Source organism: Nansenia antarctica (assembly GCF_963989245.1).
Source record: "Nansenia antarctica genome assembly, chromosome: 3".
NCBI classification, from domain to species: domain Eukaryota; kingdom Metazoa; phylum Chordata; class Actinopteri; order Argentiniformes; family Microstomatidae; genus Nansenia; species Nansenia antarctica.
Window position 1 is genome coordinate 85,019,712 of NC_137688.1, and position 16,684 is coordinate 85,036,395.

General features: G+C 44.4%; 1 protein-coding gene across 1 annotated transcript in view; it reads right to left on the reverse strand.

Annotated features, from left to right (window-relative positions):
* Positions 1-7,871: 7,871 nt before the first annotated feature.
* The window catches only part of LOC308152716 (uncharacterized protein), a 9,154-nt gene continuing 341 nt past the window's right edge, over positions 7,872-16,684 (reverse strand). The window contains exons 2-7 of the mRNA XM_080525770.1: positions 16,573-16,656; positions 12,076-12,180; positions 11,889-11,972; positions 11,658-11,720; positions 9,633-9,755; positions 7,872-8,273 (exon numbers count right to left, since the gene is read on the reverse strand). Of these exons, the coding sequence (XP_080381896.1) occupies positions 7,981-8,273; positions 9,633-9,755; positions 11,658-11,720; positions 11,889-11,972; positions 12,076-12,180; positions 16,573-16,656 (752 nt within the window). The 3' untranslated portion in view covers positions 7,872-7,980. The remainder of the gene's footprint in view (positions 8,274-9,632; positions 9,756-11,657; positions 11,721-11,888; positions 11,973-12,075; positions 12,181-16,572; positions 16,657-16,684) is intronic.

Here is a 16,684-nt window from a genome sequence, read left to right on the forward strand (position 1 = left end):
TCTGACCCCGTCTGACCCGGTGACGCTGCGAGACGGAGCCAGACGGGGGAGTCTGGGAGTAAATGGATTAGGGAGCGTTTTGACGGATGGCCTTTATAGGGGAGTGTGACACACCAGACAATTAATTTGGCTAGGGCGAAAAAGCCTCGCCACACAACCCCTTCATCTCGGCACAAATGTGCCAATTCCCGAGGTCTCGGGGCTCAATTAGGGAGTGTTCCAAACGGTTTGGAGAATACAGTGTTGAGGTGTCATACATGGATGTTAATGATGACAAATATAAGGAATAAGGAATGAAATTATTAGAGGGTGAGAGAGAGAGAGACAGAAAGGCAGGCAGGCAGGCAGACAGACAGACAAACAGCTCTGGCGATGGTAAATCCCTCTCTCCCATATGGGGAAACAAAGCCTCATCTCATCTCGAATTCCGAACGCATCAGTTTAGCGAGCTCCTCCCCCCCACCCCCACTCCCCTCCTTTGTCTCCAGTCCCTGATGCGGTGTCTCTCCGGGTGATTTATGATGTAGCCAGGTCACTGTACGACCTCAAAAACCGCCATACCCATGCAGCACCTGTCACACCGCTCCACGGCCGACGTGCACTTTCCTGACAACCGAGGCGTGTGCACAAAATGCAATTTTCCGCCCACCTGAAAAAAAATCCCCTTCGGTCGGTGTGGGGGAAAGATGGAACGCCATCCGTGTGAAACAGGTGTGTGGCTCTGGACGGGCTAACGAGGAAGCTGAACCACACGCACCGCTGCCCACAACATCTGTCGGCCTGCTGCACTGCAGCCTACCCCGGGAACGCTGATGATGGAGCGCTGGAACGGGATTACGGATGGGATGAAGGGGGGGCTGATGAGGGAGAGCTGAAACGGGATATAAATGGATATGAAGGGGGAGGGCGGGGGGTATATGATGTGGGTCATATGGGGGTAGGGGGGGTGGTATATATGATGAGGGTCAGGTGGGGGTAGGGGGGGGTATATATGATGAGGGTCAGATGGGGGTAGGGGGGGGTATATATGATGAGGGACATATGAGGGGGAGGGGGGGGGTATATATGATGAGGGTCATATGGGGGTAGGGGGGGTGGTATATATGATGAGGGTCATATGGGGGGAGGGGGGGGGTATATATGATAAGGGTCAGATGGGGGGAGGGGGGGGGGGTATATATGATGAGGGTCAGGTGGGGGGAGGGGGGGGTGGTATATATGATTAGGGTCAGATGGGGGGAGGGGGGGGGTATATATGATGAGGGTCAGGTGGGGGGAGGGGGGGGTATATATGATGAGGGTCAGATGGAGGGAGGGGGGGGGGGTATATATGATGAGGGTCAGGTGGGGGTGGGGTGGTGGTATATATGATGAGGACTGTGTAGGACTGTTTACCATGGTGTATGAAGACTGTTTACCATGGTGTAGGAAGGAACAATACTGCCACCTAGTGGGTAAACAGGACAGGTGCATTCAGAGAGGGAAAAGTGCAAAGGCTGTGGCTGTATACATTTAAAAGTATTTACAGCAGAGGCTACATATTTCATTTAAGAAATGTTTGCATACTGCAACATTTTCTCTAATGTTGCATACTTAAAAAGCCAACAAAAATAGGTCATAGTATGAGCATGGACATGGCTGTACACACTATCATCATTATCAAATGAGAGCAATTAAAATGCTAGTGCTTCCTTCAGTCTGCATGTCTTGGATTGCAACAATAGGCTACACCATTGGCATCAAGTCCCCAAATGACGGCACACACAATGAGTGTATGTGGTGGCGTAAGATTGGAATTGCAATGTGGAGATGTTGTAACCCAGATGTACAGCTGCCTACTTATTTCAAAACTGAATAGAGCATAACTGCATAAGCCTCATGTGATGCAATGGAAGAGAGACTATTCTTCCTGGTGCTTCAAAGCAATCAGGCCTACAAACTGGGAAAAACACAACACATTTGAAGGTTTTTTCGTTCAAATGAAATCAACTTGTGTGAGCCAGCATTAAAAGCTAAATACCGGTAGTGCTTTCTTTGGTAATATGCTGCCACCCACTGGGTATAAAGGGTTAAACATGTTTTATTATTTTGGTTCTATACTCGATTTGGATGAAATCGATTGGTTTGAAATCAAACAATGACTAAAACATATTGGATTCACCGTTTCGAAATGACAAGACTTTTGATGTATTCAGGCACCGAAAGTAAATGGGACAATTGGCTTGACGGGTGTTTCTGGTGAGTCAGGTGTGATTCGTCACACCATGGTGATTGACTATGTGGATATGATTCGTCCTGTTGCAGGATACCGGTACATGTTAGTTGTAGTGGACAGGTTCAGCAGATGGGTAGAAGCGTGCCCCACTCGAAGAAAGGATGCTCAGTCTGTAGCAAAGTTCCTATGCAGGGAATTCATACCTAGGTTTGGAATTCCACATAGGATAGCGTCAGACAATGGAAAGGAATTTGTGGATAAGACGGTAAAGCTTATACTACAAAAGTTAAGGATCAAGCAGAGATTTGGGTGTATTTACTCACCTCAAAGCCAGGGGATGGTAGAGAGGATGAACGGGGTCCTTAAGAACCGTCTTTCTAAGGTCTGTCAGCATACAGGTCTTAATTGGGTGGAAGGACTCCCTCTTGCATTGATGGCCTGTCGTTCCAGTGAGATTCGAGGGCTGCACTTGACTCCCCATGAACTGGCTATGGGGAGAGTAATGACAGCTCCCTGTGCACGAACCAGCGGGAAAGGGCCAAGTTTGGCTCTCCTGGAGAGTGACATGAAAGCCTATGTGCAGTACATGACTAACCGGCAAAAGAGTATCTCTTCTTATGTGATCCACAAACAGGAACGTGAAGAGGAGGTGAACGCACAGGAGAGGAAGGACGCGTTGCAACCGGGTGACAAAGTATACGTGAAGGTATACCGACGAAAGTGGCATGAGGCTCGACGGGAAGGACCGTACGAGGTCGTTCGTTGCACTGGGACTGCCATTCAAATCAAGGGGTCCCCCACTTGGTATCATGTTCATCACTGCATCAATGCACCCAATGAGGAAGATGAGGGAGAACCTCAGCAGGATGGTGAGGAAACCCCTGGGGACGAGGATGTCCACAGCTTGGACATCCGGGCTGATGAGGATGTTGGTGAGTATCTGCGTCATGATGCAGATGATGCCGGGGGCCTCGTCCCAGACCCTGTCCAGCCCAGAGGTGAGTGGGCCGATGGAGATCGTGAAGGATCCAGTGACTGCGACACCCCTCTTGGGGATTCTACCAAGCCTGGTGTTGCCCCTGTTGTCACCCCTTCCGACCCAGACAATGCTCCAGACGGAGATGTCAACAACCCGGGCGGCTGCCCAGACCAAGGTACCATTGAGAGACACAGACCTGTCAGTGATACACCCCAACCAGACAGACCCCGTGATAAACCAAGGCCAATTAGAAAAAGGCTCAAGCCACGCCGTTTCAGAGACTAGTATACCTCTTAGTGTTCCTACCCCATTGACTTCTTTGGACAATGTTACATTTCACTCACACACTGTTATACCTGGACGTAAGAGAAGAATGGTCTCATCAAGTAGAGCTTTTACTTGCCCACATTCACGTTGTACTGTTGATGATTGTTTGCTCTATACCGCCGAATATGACGAGTGGTATTTACTGGATGCTAAATATATTAACCTTAAGCCTCGCACGCGATAAACTTATTTGACATTAACTAATGTTGACATGGAGTTGAACCCATATTGGTGTGTTAGACGTAATATCGGTGAACAGGTGTCAAATAAGACCAACAATTTCAAGGACCTAGTTTGTAGGTCCTCTCCTGACTTTCCATTTTTTGGGAAAGACCAGCTGGATTGTGAGGAATTTGTGCATGAATATGTTCAAGTTGGGTTACCAAAGAAGGTTAAAAAAGTTGCTGTGATTGCTTCTACAAAGGCGCCTGTAGTCACTACTGAAGATTATTTGTTGCTTGATTCTAATCAACTGGGGACACGGTCCCACCCTAATTCTGCCACTAGTATCATGAAAGATTTTGCTTCGAAAATGAATTATTCTGATTGCTGGATTTGTCAACAAGTCCCTGTAAGTACTTCTGCTCCTATGTTCTTCCCCATACCATTAACCAAAGCGGAATGGTTTCATTATAATTGGCAGGGTCTAGCTAATTTTGTTTTACAGGGCAAGGACCAGAGCTCTTCTTGTCAGCACAGCACGATTCTGGTTCCTTTAAATTCTTCCTATGCAGGTGTCGATGATGGTGTGTTGGAACGTCTAACAGCAGAAGTTAACGAACACCATAGGCCTAACGGGTTTGAGAGGGTTATTATTGATAGGCTTACACATTTGTCACAACCAACAGGTCCGAAGATGATGTATATTATCCACGCTATGTTCGTTCAATTGAATGGTACAGCAGTGAGTCCTCATCTGTCATGTTCTGGGATTGTGACTACTACACCGTGGAGAGCTTCGGTTGTTATTTCTGGGTTGAAATGTAATGTTGTTGATTGTGCTATGGTGCCTCAAATGAAACTACATGATACCAATAATACCAGACGGCAGAGAGGCACCACGCAGCTTAAAGTCATGCCACTTGTGAATGTTACAACCTGTATTAACATTCAATCTCCGCTCAAGGGCAGCGCGATTCGCCAGCTAGGGGACGCGTCTTGTATAGGCCCTATTTATGTTTTCTCGTATCCTGGTAAGGAGCTTCAACTCCCGGAGGGTGTGTTTCTTGTGTGTAATAATGATGCATTCTCTAAGCTTCCTGCTTTGAGTGAGGGTATTTGTTATTTGGCTCATCTGATACCTTTGATTAGGAAAGTTACTCGGAAGGAGATGTCTGTACTTCACAAACAAGCAACCCATCGTAGTCGTAGGGCGTTGTCTACCGCTCAGAAGTTTTTTGGCCTAATATTCCCAAGTTATGGTGTCTACAACTCTCAGACTGAATTGAGTGCCCTGTCATCCGTTCTTGAAAAACACATTAATGCTTCGGATACTGTGATATCTGCTCTGGCTACTGAATTGACTGAAACTAAGAATGTTGCTCTCCAAAATAGAATGGCTTTGGACATTATTTTGGCCAGTCAGGGTGGTACTTGTGCATTGATAGGCGGTGAATGCTGCAGTTATATTTCGGATTCCGGTAAAGCTCTGTATGATTTTCATGAATCTAACAACAGGGGTAGTGGTGGTCTAGTGGATAGTGAGTTGGACTTGGGATCGGAAGGTTGTGAGTTCAAATCCCGCCTGAAGCCACACCACTACTAGTGTGCCCTTGGGTAAGGCACTTAGCCCTCAGTTACTCCATGGGGAATGTCCCTGTAATTCGTAATTGTAAGTCGCTTTGGATAAAAGCGTCTGCTAAATGGCAAAATTATTAAATTATAAAATTATTAACAAGAAGGGTGTGGAGGATTTGCATAAAGAACACGGTTGGAATGTATTAGATTTCTTTGATTCTGCTTTTTCAGGTATTGGTAATATAATCAGGTCCGTCGCTATTATTTTTGTTGTCATTATCATCTGTATTATGTTACTTGGTATTTTGATCAAATGTTGTGGAAAGTGTATTTCTGATGTTCCTGTTAATGCTTTAATGTTGACCAACATAGCTGATGAGCAAAGGCTGGATTCTGTTTTGCTTTCTGATTTTGTTTCCTCTTTTGATGATTTGTTTATTAAGTGATGTTTTGTTATTGTTTGCTTCAGTTACTGTTTGTTTATTTCTATACCGTGTGATTGATGTTGGTTGAGGAGTGATGTAATGGTTACGCGAAGCTAGGAGAGAGGTTCTGTTCCTGGCGCAACGAAAATGAAAGCTCCTGACTATGAAAGTGTTATCAATCTGAGACGGCGGTAAAGGCTGTTCTCCAACTGGGGTCAAGTGCTAGTAACCTCTGACCCTGACGATTCAAGAACAAAGAAAACCTCGGTCGTTGGAAGTTTTTGTATTGATTTATGCGTGATGTACTGTGTTTAGATTAATTTTGATTGTTATTTTTAGGATTCTTTTTATTGTTGATTGTTTTCTTTTTTTTTCTTTTTTTTATATGATATCTTTGGTTGCTGGTACTGGTGCTGGGTTGGTCTTAGTGATTATGTTTCTTATGTTGTGTGTTGATGTCGTTTTTCTGTCTGTTTTTTTTTTTTTTCTTTTTTTTTTTCTCTCTTTGGTTTCTTAGTTGCAGTATGTGGGGTTTTGTGTTTTTGTTTTTGTTTTATGTGATCGTTTAGTTTCACTAAATATGTGGTATATTTTAATTACTTGAAACACACACACACATACCATGATATACGACTTTGTAAAAGTCTGACCTCTCCTTTGGGCCTACAAGAGCATGTTCTCTAAACAATTGGGGTTTTACGACAGCCAAATGGCCGAACGCACACACAAACACGCACGCAAACACGCACACACACACACACACACACACCCTTTTTCTCAAAAACAACCCAGAGGTTTGGAGACACATCGATCAGCTCCTTATTAGGGCAAAGGCTGAGGAGGAAGGGTCACGATTGGCCAAGAACTATGAAACAAGCATTGAACCAATACTGTGTTGTGGTTGGCTCAAATGTGAGATGAAACAGGTATAAAACCTGAGAGAAAGCCATGATCAGTCTCTTTTGTTCCTGACCCACCCAGATACCCTGCGTTGACGACTGTGCTGTGAAACCTGTCTTTTTTGAATAAATTGTCTTAAACTTTGCTCAAGACCTTTTCCTCATTTTTGGCAATCACCAGAGAACAGATATATCCCACAATAGATCTTTTTTGGGCGCCATCGCCGGCTTCACAAATCCCCTGCTGTCAGGCTACATAGATAAGAGGTGGGTTTTGATTGGTCCGTCCGTGGTCATTCAGGGTTTTGATTGGATATTGAATCTACTGGAGATAGAACCTTATGGGCCCTATTATGCACTTCATCAATAAGACGAGGCGGTAGATCTAAACTTAAGACGTGGAGGCGTGGTCAAGGCCACTTTGCTATTATGCGTGCTGTAGTGGGCACCTAAAACCCGGCGCTAAGCAAAGAAATTAGTCATGGGTGTGTTTTGGGCGTCTTCTCAATCAACCCAATCAGCGTGCCAGGTGCCATTCCCTTTAAGAACCGGCTGCGTTAAGTCATTAGCGCTATGCTATTATGGAAGTCCTAAGAAGGAGGTCAGCGCGCTTCTCTGCCTCTCCCTTCTGAAATAAAGCATTTATACTGTGACCGTAATTGACGTCTTGCCGTGGAGCCACGTGCGTGTTCATGTGTGCCCACATGCATGCGCAAACCGCGGAGGCGCGCTCGTGTTTCAAAACGTGCATGAAGTCTAAACTTAAGAACTTTTCAAACCACTTCTTAGCGATAGGAGCAAAGTCAGATCGCATAATAGCAGGGGCGCCTAGTGCACTTCATTAACATATGAACACTCCCACAATGAGCAATATATGCACGGGAGTTTTACGTCTTATGTGTGGGCGCCTATCGACACCTGCATAATAGCAGTAGCGCGTATGAAGCGCATAATAAGGGTGGCGGTAGGTCTTAACCTGGCGGTGCGTCTTAATTAACACTTAAGACGGCAAGTTAAGAAGTGCATAATAGGGCCCTATAACTCCAACTCGGTTTATGTTTTGTGAGATGGAACCTTTGTATTTTATTAATTACTAACTAAAAAAAATAAACATTTTAAAAATAACACCACACAGGCATTAATAAACACCTAATGGATCAGATTATGTAAAAAAAAATCTATTTTTACCAACAAAAAAAAAACTTATAATTCTAACGTAGCGACATCACAGGAAGTCACATGTCAATACATCACAGGAAGTCACATGTCAATACATCACAGGAAGTCAGTGGTGTTTGTCCTTTCATGGTGTTTAATGAGAAGTTGTCAGAGGAACATTAGAAGCTCTTGGAAACTCTTAACACTTTTCATCTGAATTCATCAGGACAGCTGATCTGTTCACACAGGGAAGAGCAGGAAGCCACTGAAGGTGTTGAGATTACGACCATCATCATAGAGGCTCCAGCTTGACGACAGACGCATGTCGACCAAGTCTCCCTCCTCCAGCTGGAGAGTCAGACCACTGGATGTAAACTGCCACCCTGCATTAGTGTTCTGTGCTACAGACGTCACCTGATGGTCATTCTTATACAAGGACACAGCAATCCACACATTCTTCACTGATGAGGCGTCGTCTTCCACGGCGGTGAATCTGAAGTAGTAGACTCCTCTCACTGGGGCTGTGAACTTTCCTGTATCAGAGGAAAGCAGAGAGAGATCAACACTGTCTGTGTCTCCTAGACACCAGAGCAACATGACTGTTAGTAATGGTGAACACAGTCCCTGTAGCTGACCCCACCACTGGTCTTATAGAGAGGAACACAATGGAAATAACGTATAGGGTGTTCACACATATAACGTATAGGGTGTTCACACATATAACGTATAGGGTGTTCACACATATAACGTATAGGGTGTTCACACATATAACGTATAGGGTGTTCACACATATAACGTATAAGGTGTTCACACATATAACGTATAGGGTGTTCACACATGTAACGTATAGGGTGTTCACACATATAACGTATAGGGTGTTCACACATATAGTTTAGCCCATCACATAGATAATTGTATGAGAAAAACAATGGTTCTAACCCCATGGTTCTATCATGTATGGTTCTAACCACATGGTTCTATCATGTATGGTTCTAACCCCATGGTGCTATCATGTATGGTTCAACAGTTGTCAAGGTTTACCTCTTTACATACACATGCCAGTTACTGGAATTAATCTCAACAGACTCTAGTCTAGACCTAACAAGTGGTCACTGCTATGCAGAAATGGAACGCAAATTATGAAATTCAACTTTATCTTTTAAACTATTCATTTTTATTACACAAACCTATATATCCTTATTTTCAGAATTTTAAGACCAATTTTAATAGCAAATAGGAAAATTGATCACGCAATTCATAGTGAGCCTGCTGACGTTACAAGTTAGCCAGACCATTCACACAAACAGCGTCTAGCGGGCGAGAGTAGACGGGGCTCCGCTAGGAGTTACAACCGGTGCTTGAGGAGGCGACATTTTATAATCAAAAATCCGCAGAATACAAGCCAAACATGTATCTATATGTATTTTTAGATAGAAAACAAGTTGAATTTAATAGAAAACCTAGCCCACAGACAATCAGATTTCAATAAAGATGCGTATCCTTCAAGTGTCGCCGCAATCGCCACAGGAAAAAAACCTCTGATGTGAGGAGAAGTGGGGGTAGACTGATATGAAGTCAAGATGCCTTACATACAGGTGACATGTCCATTAAATGGATTACTATTGGTCCAATGGCAAGAAAGAGAGCATGTAAATAGTGTAAAACCACCGGAGATCAGGATTAGAACCCTGGCAAAACCCCGTTTACACACATCCTCTGACCAGGGACTGGACACCCGATAATGTGGGACTTCATTGTCTCCATCTGCCATAATTGTTGTCGTACTGTTTCCAACAGGGTAACCTTTGTATATCATTTTAGGATTCACTAGTTTTTTATTAATTAATTAATTCCCTCATCCATATGTGTGTATTGGTGTGTGTCAGCAGTACCTGTGGTTGGGCTATAGGCCTGGCCGATGTTGGTGATGATGTTTTTGTAGACCACAGTGGGATAACCAGAGGCAGGTCCTATCGAAGCACCTAGGGCAGCAGAGAACGCCACCTTCGGTCTCTCTGTGAACACAAGGGAACAACACATGCATATCTCATTTAAAGCAGCGTACCATCTTCAGGGCTCGACATTAAGGCTTGTCCGCTTGTCCGGGACAAGTACATTTTACAGATCAACCCCAAGCCATGCACCCCCAGAGGAATGCAACCTGAAAAAACTCGATCTAAGGATGGCTGGGTAAGGAAGGCTGCGTCTGTCCTCTAGATATAAGGATGTCTGGGTAAGGAAGGCTGCACCTGTCCTCTAGAACTGTCTGGGTAAGGAAGGCTGCGTCTGTCCTCTAGAACTGGCTGGGTAAGGAAGGCTGCGCCTGTCCTCTAGAACTGGCTGGGTAAGGAAGGCTGCGTCTGTCCCCTAGAACTGTCTGGGTAAGGAAGGCTGCGCCTGTCCCCTAGAACTGGCTTGGTAAGGAAGGCTGCGCCTGTCCCCTAGAACTGGAGGAACGAGCCAGGTCCTCTCATCCCCCTAACCCTACCAGAGTAGAAGTGTAGTTTCATCTCTACCAGAGTAGAAGTGTAGTTTTTCTTCCTCTGATACTCTTGGATGTTATCTATTATATTATCTGCAGGGCTCGACATTAAGGCTTGTCCGCTTGTCCGGGACAAGTACATTTTATGTTCGGACAAGTGGACTTCCTCCTGCAGTTGTCCGATGGACAAGTCAAAACAAAAAAAGAAATCAATATGTATTAATATCTGCAAACATGAATTCCTCCTTCCGATCTGAATAGTAAAAAAAAATAGCAACAAAGCGATGCAGCGCCTCATTCTCGCTATTTCAGTCTCTCGTAGTTCGTTATCGTCATAGTTCGTAAATTCGCTCAGAGCGCCAGAGCGCACACTGCGTTCAACGTCATAAAGACGTGATTGGACAAAAGGCATTCCATGAATGCTGATCAGATTCCAGAGTTTACGAGATTCCGAGTTTACGAACGCAGCCATAGTGTTGTGGGTCTCTTGTCACTAGTGCCATTCACGTGAACGCGTATTCGCTTCTTCTCAATGCCGCTTATTTTCATGTGGTTCGATGCGATCGTATATTTTAGGTTTGAAGTTTTAAGACCAGCACATCGCAATGCGAACTTCAGAATGACACTAATTATAGATTTCTCAATTTGAATATAGGATAGGCTACTATCCAAAAGCTAGCAAATAAGATTGCTTCCATTGGGGAGAGACTATAGTTACAAACATGTTTTGTAAATATTCCTAGATATTCATTCATTCCTTTTGTGGCCAATCTTAATCTAAAAGGGTTAGGGTTAGGGGTTATGTTTTTAAATAATTACAAAATATTGAATACATTTGAAAATTAAGGATACATCATTATCAAATCAATAGTAGTCAAATGTGTTATTTGCATACACATACACTCACTGGCCACTTCATTAGGCACACCTTGGGGTTGGACCCCCTCTTTTGCCTTCAGAACTGCCTTAATTCTTTGTGGCATAGATTCAACAAGGTGCTGGAAACATTCCTCAGAGATTTTGGTCCATATTGACACTATAATATCTGGTTTGAACTTCAGCAGATCGTCTTGACCATGTCTACATGCCTAAATGCATTGAGTTGCTGCCACATGATTGGCTGATTAGATATTTGCGTTAACAAGCAGTTGAAAAGGTGTACCTAATGAAGTGGCCGGTGAGAGTATAATATATTATTATTCATATTATTGCTTTTTCAAAATCTTTGGATTTGGACAAGTAACTTGAGCTCTCGGACAAGTAAAAGATAAGTTCCGAAGGACAAGTACCTGAAAAAGCTTAATGTCAAGCCCTGATCTTACAGGGCCAAACTGTTCATTGTGATGATATTGTTTAAAAAGATATACTACTTTACATTAACCACATTGCCAAGGGAAACATCACATGATTTTAACAAAGTCAGTGTTTGTCTCACCTGCATTCACTCTCTTCAGCTCCTCCACCTGACCCTCGCTGGCCGTCACTCTGGCTGTCAACGCTGCAAAAGAAGAAAATCACTGTTCATGAATTCCACACAGAAATGTGTATGTGAGGGAGACACAAACCGTCTTTAAAACAATACAATTAATGAACCACGTTGTAAAATCCTCTAAAACCATACATGTAGGTTATCGTCTGGTTAATATGGCTAATATCTGTATATTACCTGTATTCTCTGTCTTCAGGTCCTCCATCTGACCCTGGTTGGCCTCCACTCTGGTCCCCAGGACTGACAGCTGTGCTGCTTGGCCTGGAGTTACAAACAGCAGTACTGACTGTACCGTAGCTTTTCACTGAATGTTCATGTTAAAACAATCTTTTACAAGACATATTCCTCTCTACGTTATACATGCCTGCATTCTCTGTCTTCATCTCCTTCATGTCGTCTCTCAGTTCAGTCACCTGACCCTCGCTGGCTGTCACTCTGGCCCCCATGGCTGACAGCGCTGCTACTTGAGCTGAATTAAAGGAAACATAATTACAATCATACACTAAGCATGGGAGTGATTCATGTATATACACACACACACATACACACACACACACAAACACACACAGACACACACACACAGACACACAGACAGAGGGGTGTGTGATGTGTTGTTGTTGTGACATGTGCAGACGTGTGTGTGTAAGCACTTCTAAGTGGCGGAGTGCTAAACATATCACACACACACACATATCACACACACACACACACACACACACACATCACACACACACACATACATACACACACACACACACACACACACATATCACACATACATACACACACACATATCACACACACACACACACACACACACATATCACACACACACACACATATCACACACACACACACACACACATCACACACACACGCACACACACGCACACACACACACGCACACACACACACACACACACACACAAACACACAGACAAACAGACATACACAAACACACAAACACACACACACAGACACACACAAACACACACACACACACACACAGACACACACACACACACACACACACACACACAAACACACAGAGTGATGACATCCAGCTCCATTAGCCTATAGGCTAACTAAAGGGGGCGGGTCCTTCTCTCTCGGGCAGTGTTGTGTGTGTATGAGTGTGTGTGTGTTTGGTGTTCAGCTGAAAATGGTGGCCCGAAGCGGAGCGCCTTAACTTTATCGCACAATAACAAGGATAACAAACGAAACGGACAACATTTACACTAAGATGGAGACAAACTTCAGCGATATGATCTAACAGCCGGTCTTCAGGACGACATACAGACCCATATGAGCTTACAGGGCTATCCCCTATCTATCTGAGAAAAGGCATAGGTCTAGGCTGTAACATCGAACGGAAATTAGCCTATACGCATTGCAAGTTAATTTAAAGCCTATTTATTTTCAAAGAGTTTTATTCTATTTTATTTTATCTGATAAAAGGCATATGAACGGAAATTAGGCTAGCCGTGTCACGCCAGAAGCCTACATGCTTGCACTGTTCAATAAAATGTTATACATCTAGACATTGTGGTATTTCTTTATATACGTATCCCCAGCCTGCCTATCAATTGTTTCTCAATAAACAGTTATGTTCTCCTCATTGTCATACTCCCGAGTCCGATTAAGTATGATTTGACAGGCAGCTAAACGAAATGCCTTCCCAACCAGCGAGACCTGGTTATAGAAATGACGTTGTTTTATTGATTTAAAAAAAAGGGTAAAACTGGAAAGAGAAAATAGAAAACTCACATTAATCCCAAACAATTTAACAAACTTCAGTTAACGTAATGTGGAGTCCGTTCATTGATCGATGCTGTCTGTTCAGTTCCCAGTGAGGCGCCCGTTCAGCGCTGGACATAATGGCATAGCGCGCATGCGAATCATGTTATATTATTATATATTATATAGCTCGCATCTAATCGTATCGGATGAGAAATAGACATTAAATGGCATATATAGGCCGCTACACAACAGTAATCACCGCGACAAACAGCTATATTATATTTTAATATGATGACCGGAATAATTCACGTTTGTCCGGTAAATCGAAATCTTCCCGGACACGATGTCCGGCGGCAATTTTTTCTAACGGAAACCCTGACACACACACACACACATCACACACACACACATCACACACACGCACACATATCACACACACACACACACACACAGACACAGACACAGACACAGACACACACACACACACACACACACAGACAGACACACACACATACAGACACGCACACGCACACAGACAGAGGGGTGTGTGATGTGTTGTTGTTGTGACATGTGCAGACGTGTGTGTAAGCACTTCTAAGTGGCGGAGTGCTAAACATATCACACACACACATATCACACACACACACACACACACAGACACACACACACACATCACACACACACACATCACACACACACACACACATCACACACACACACACATATCAAACACACACACACACACACATCACACACACACATCACACACACGCACACATATCACACACACACACACACACACATATATCACACACACACACACACACACATCACACACACACACACATCACACACACACACACACACACATATCACACACACACACACACATCACACACACACATCACACACACACACACACACATCACACACACACACACACACATCACACACACACATCACACACACACACACACACATCACACACATCACACACACACACACACATCACACACAAACATCACACACACACATCACACACACATCACACACACACACATCACACACACACACACACACATCACACACACACATCACACACACACATCACACACATCACACACATCACACACACACACATCACACACACACACACACATATCACACACACACACACATCACACACACACACATCACACACACATCACACACACACACATCACACACACACACACACACACACACACACACAGACACAGACACAGACACAGACACAGACACACACACACACACACACACACAGACAGACAGACACACACACACACACAGACACGCACACGCACACAGACAGAGGGGTGTGTGATGTGTTGTTGTTGTGACATGTGCAGACGTGTGTGTAAGCACTTCTAAGTGGCGGAGTGCTAAACATATCACACACACACACACACACACACATCACACACACACATCACACACACACACACACACATATCACACACACACACACACACACACATCACACACACACACATCACACACACATCACACATATCACACACACACACACACACACATATATCACACACACACACATCACACACACACACACACACATCACACACACACACACACACATCACACACACATCACACACACACACACACATATCACACACACACACACACATCACACACACACACATCACACACACACACACACATCACACACACACACACATTACACACACACACACACACACACATCACACACACACATCACACACACACACACACACACATCACACACACACACATCACACACACACACACACACATCACACACACACACACACACACATCACACACACACACACACACATCACACATCACACACACACACACACATCACACACACACACATCACACACACACACATCACACACACACATCACACACACACACACACACACATCACACACACACATCACACACACACACACACACATCACACACATATCACACACACACACACACACACACACACACACATCACACACACATCACACACACACATCACACACACACACACACATCACACACACACACACACACACACACAGACACAGACACAGACACAGACACAGACACAGACACAGACACACACACACACACACACACACACAGACAGACAGACACACACACACACAGACACGCACACGCACACAGACAGAGGGGTGTGTGATGTGTTGTTGTTGTGACATGTGCAGACGTGTGTGTAAGCACTTCTAAGTGGCGGAGTGCTAAACATATCACACACACACATATCACACACACACACACACACACACACATCACACACACACACACATCACACACACACACACACACATATCACACACACACACACACACACACACACATATCACACACACACACACATCACACACACACATCACACACACATCACACACACGCACACATATCACACACACACACACACACACACACATATATCACACACACACACACACACACATCACACATACACACACACACACATCACACACACACACACACACATCACACACATCACACACACACACACACACATATCACACACACACACACACATCACACACACACACACACATCACACACACACACACACATCACACACACACACATCACACACACACACATCACACACACACATCACACACACACACACATCACACACACACACACATCACACACACACACACATCACACACACACACACACACATCACACACACACACACACACACACATCACACACACACATCACACACACACACATCACACACACATCACACACACACACACACACATCACACACACACACATCACACACACACACACATCACACACACACACATCACACACACACACACATCACACACACACACACACACACACATCACACACACACATCACACACATCACACACACACACACACACACACATCACACACACACACATCACACACACACAGACACACACACATCACACACACATCACACACACACACACACACATCACACACACACACACATCACACACACACATCACACACACATTACCTGCATTCTCTTTCTTCAGTTGGTCCACCTGACTCTCGCTGGCGGTCACTCTGGCCCCCATGGCTGACAGCTCTGCTGCTTGAGCTGAATTAAAGGAAACATAATTACAATC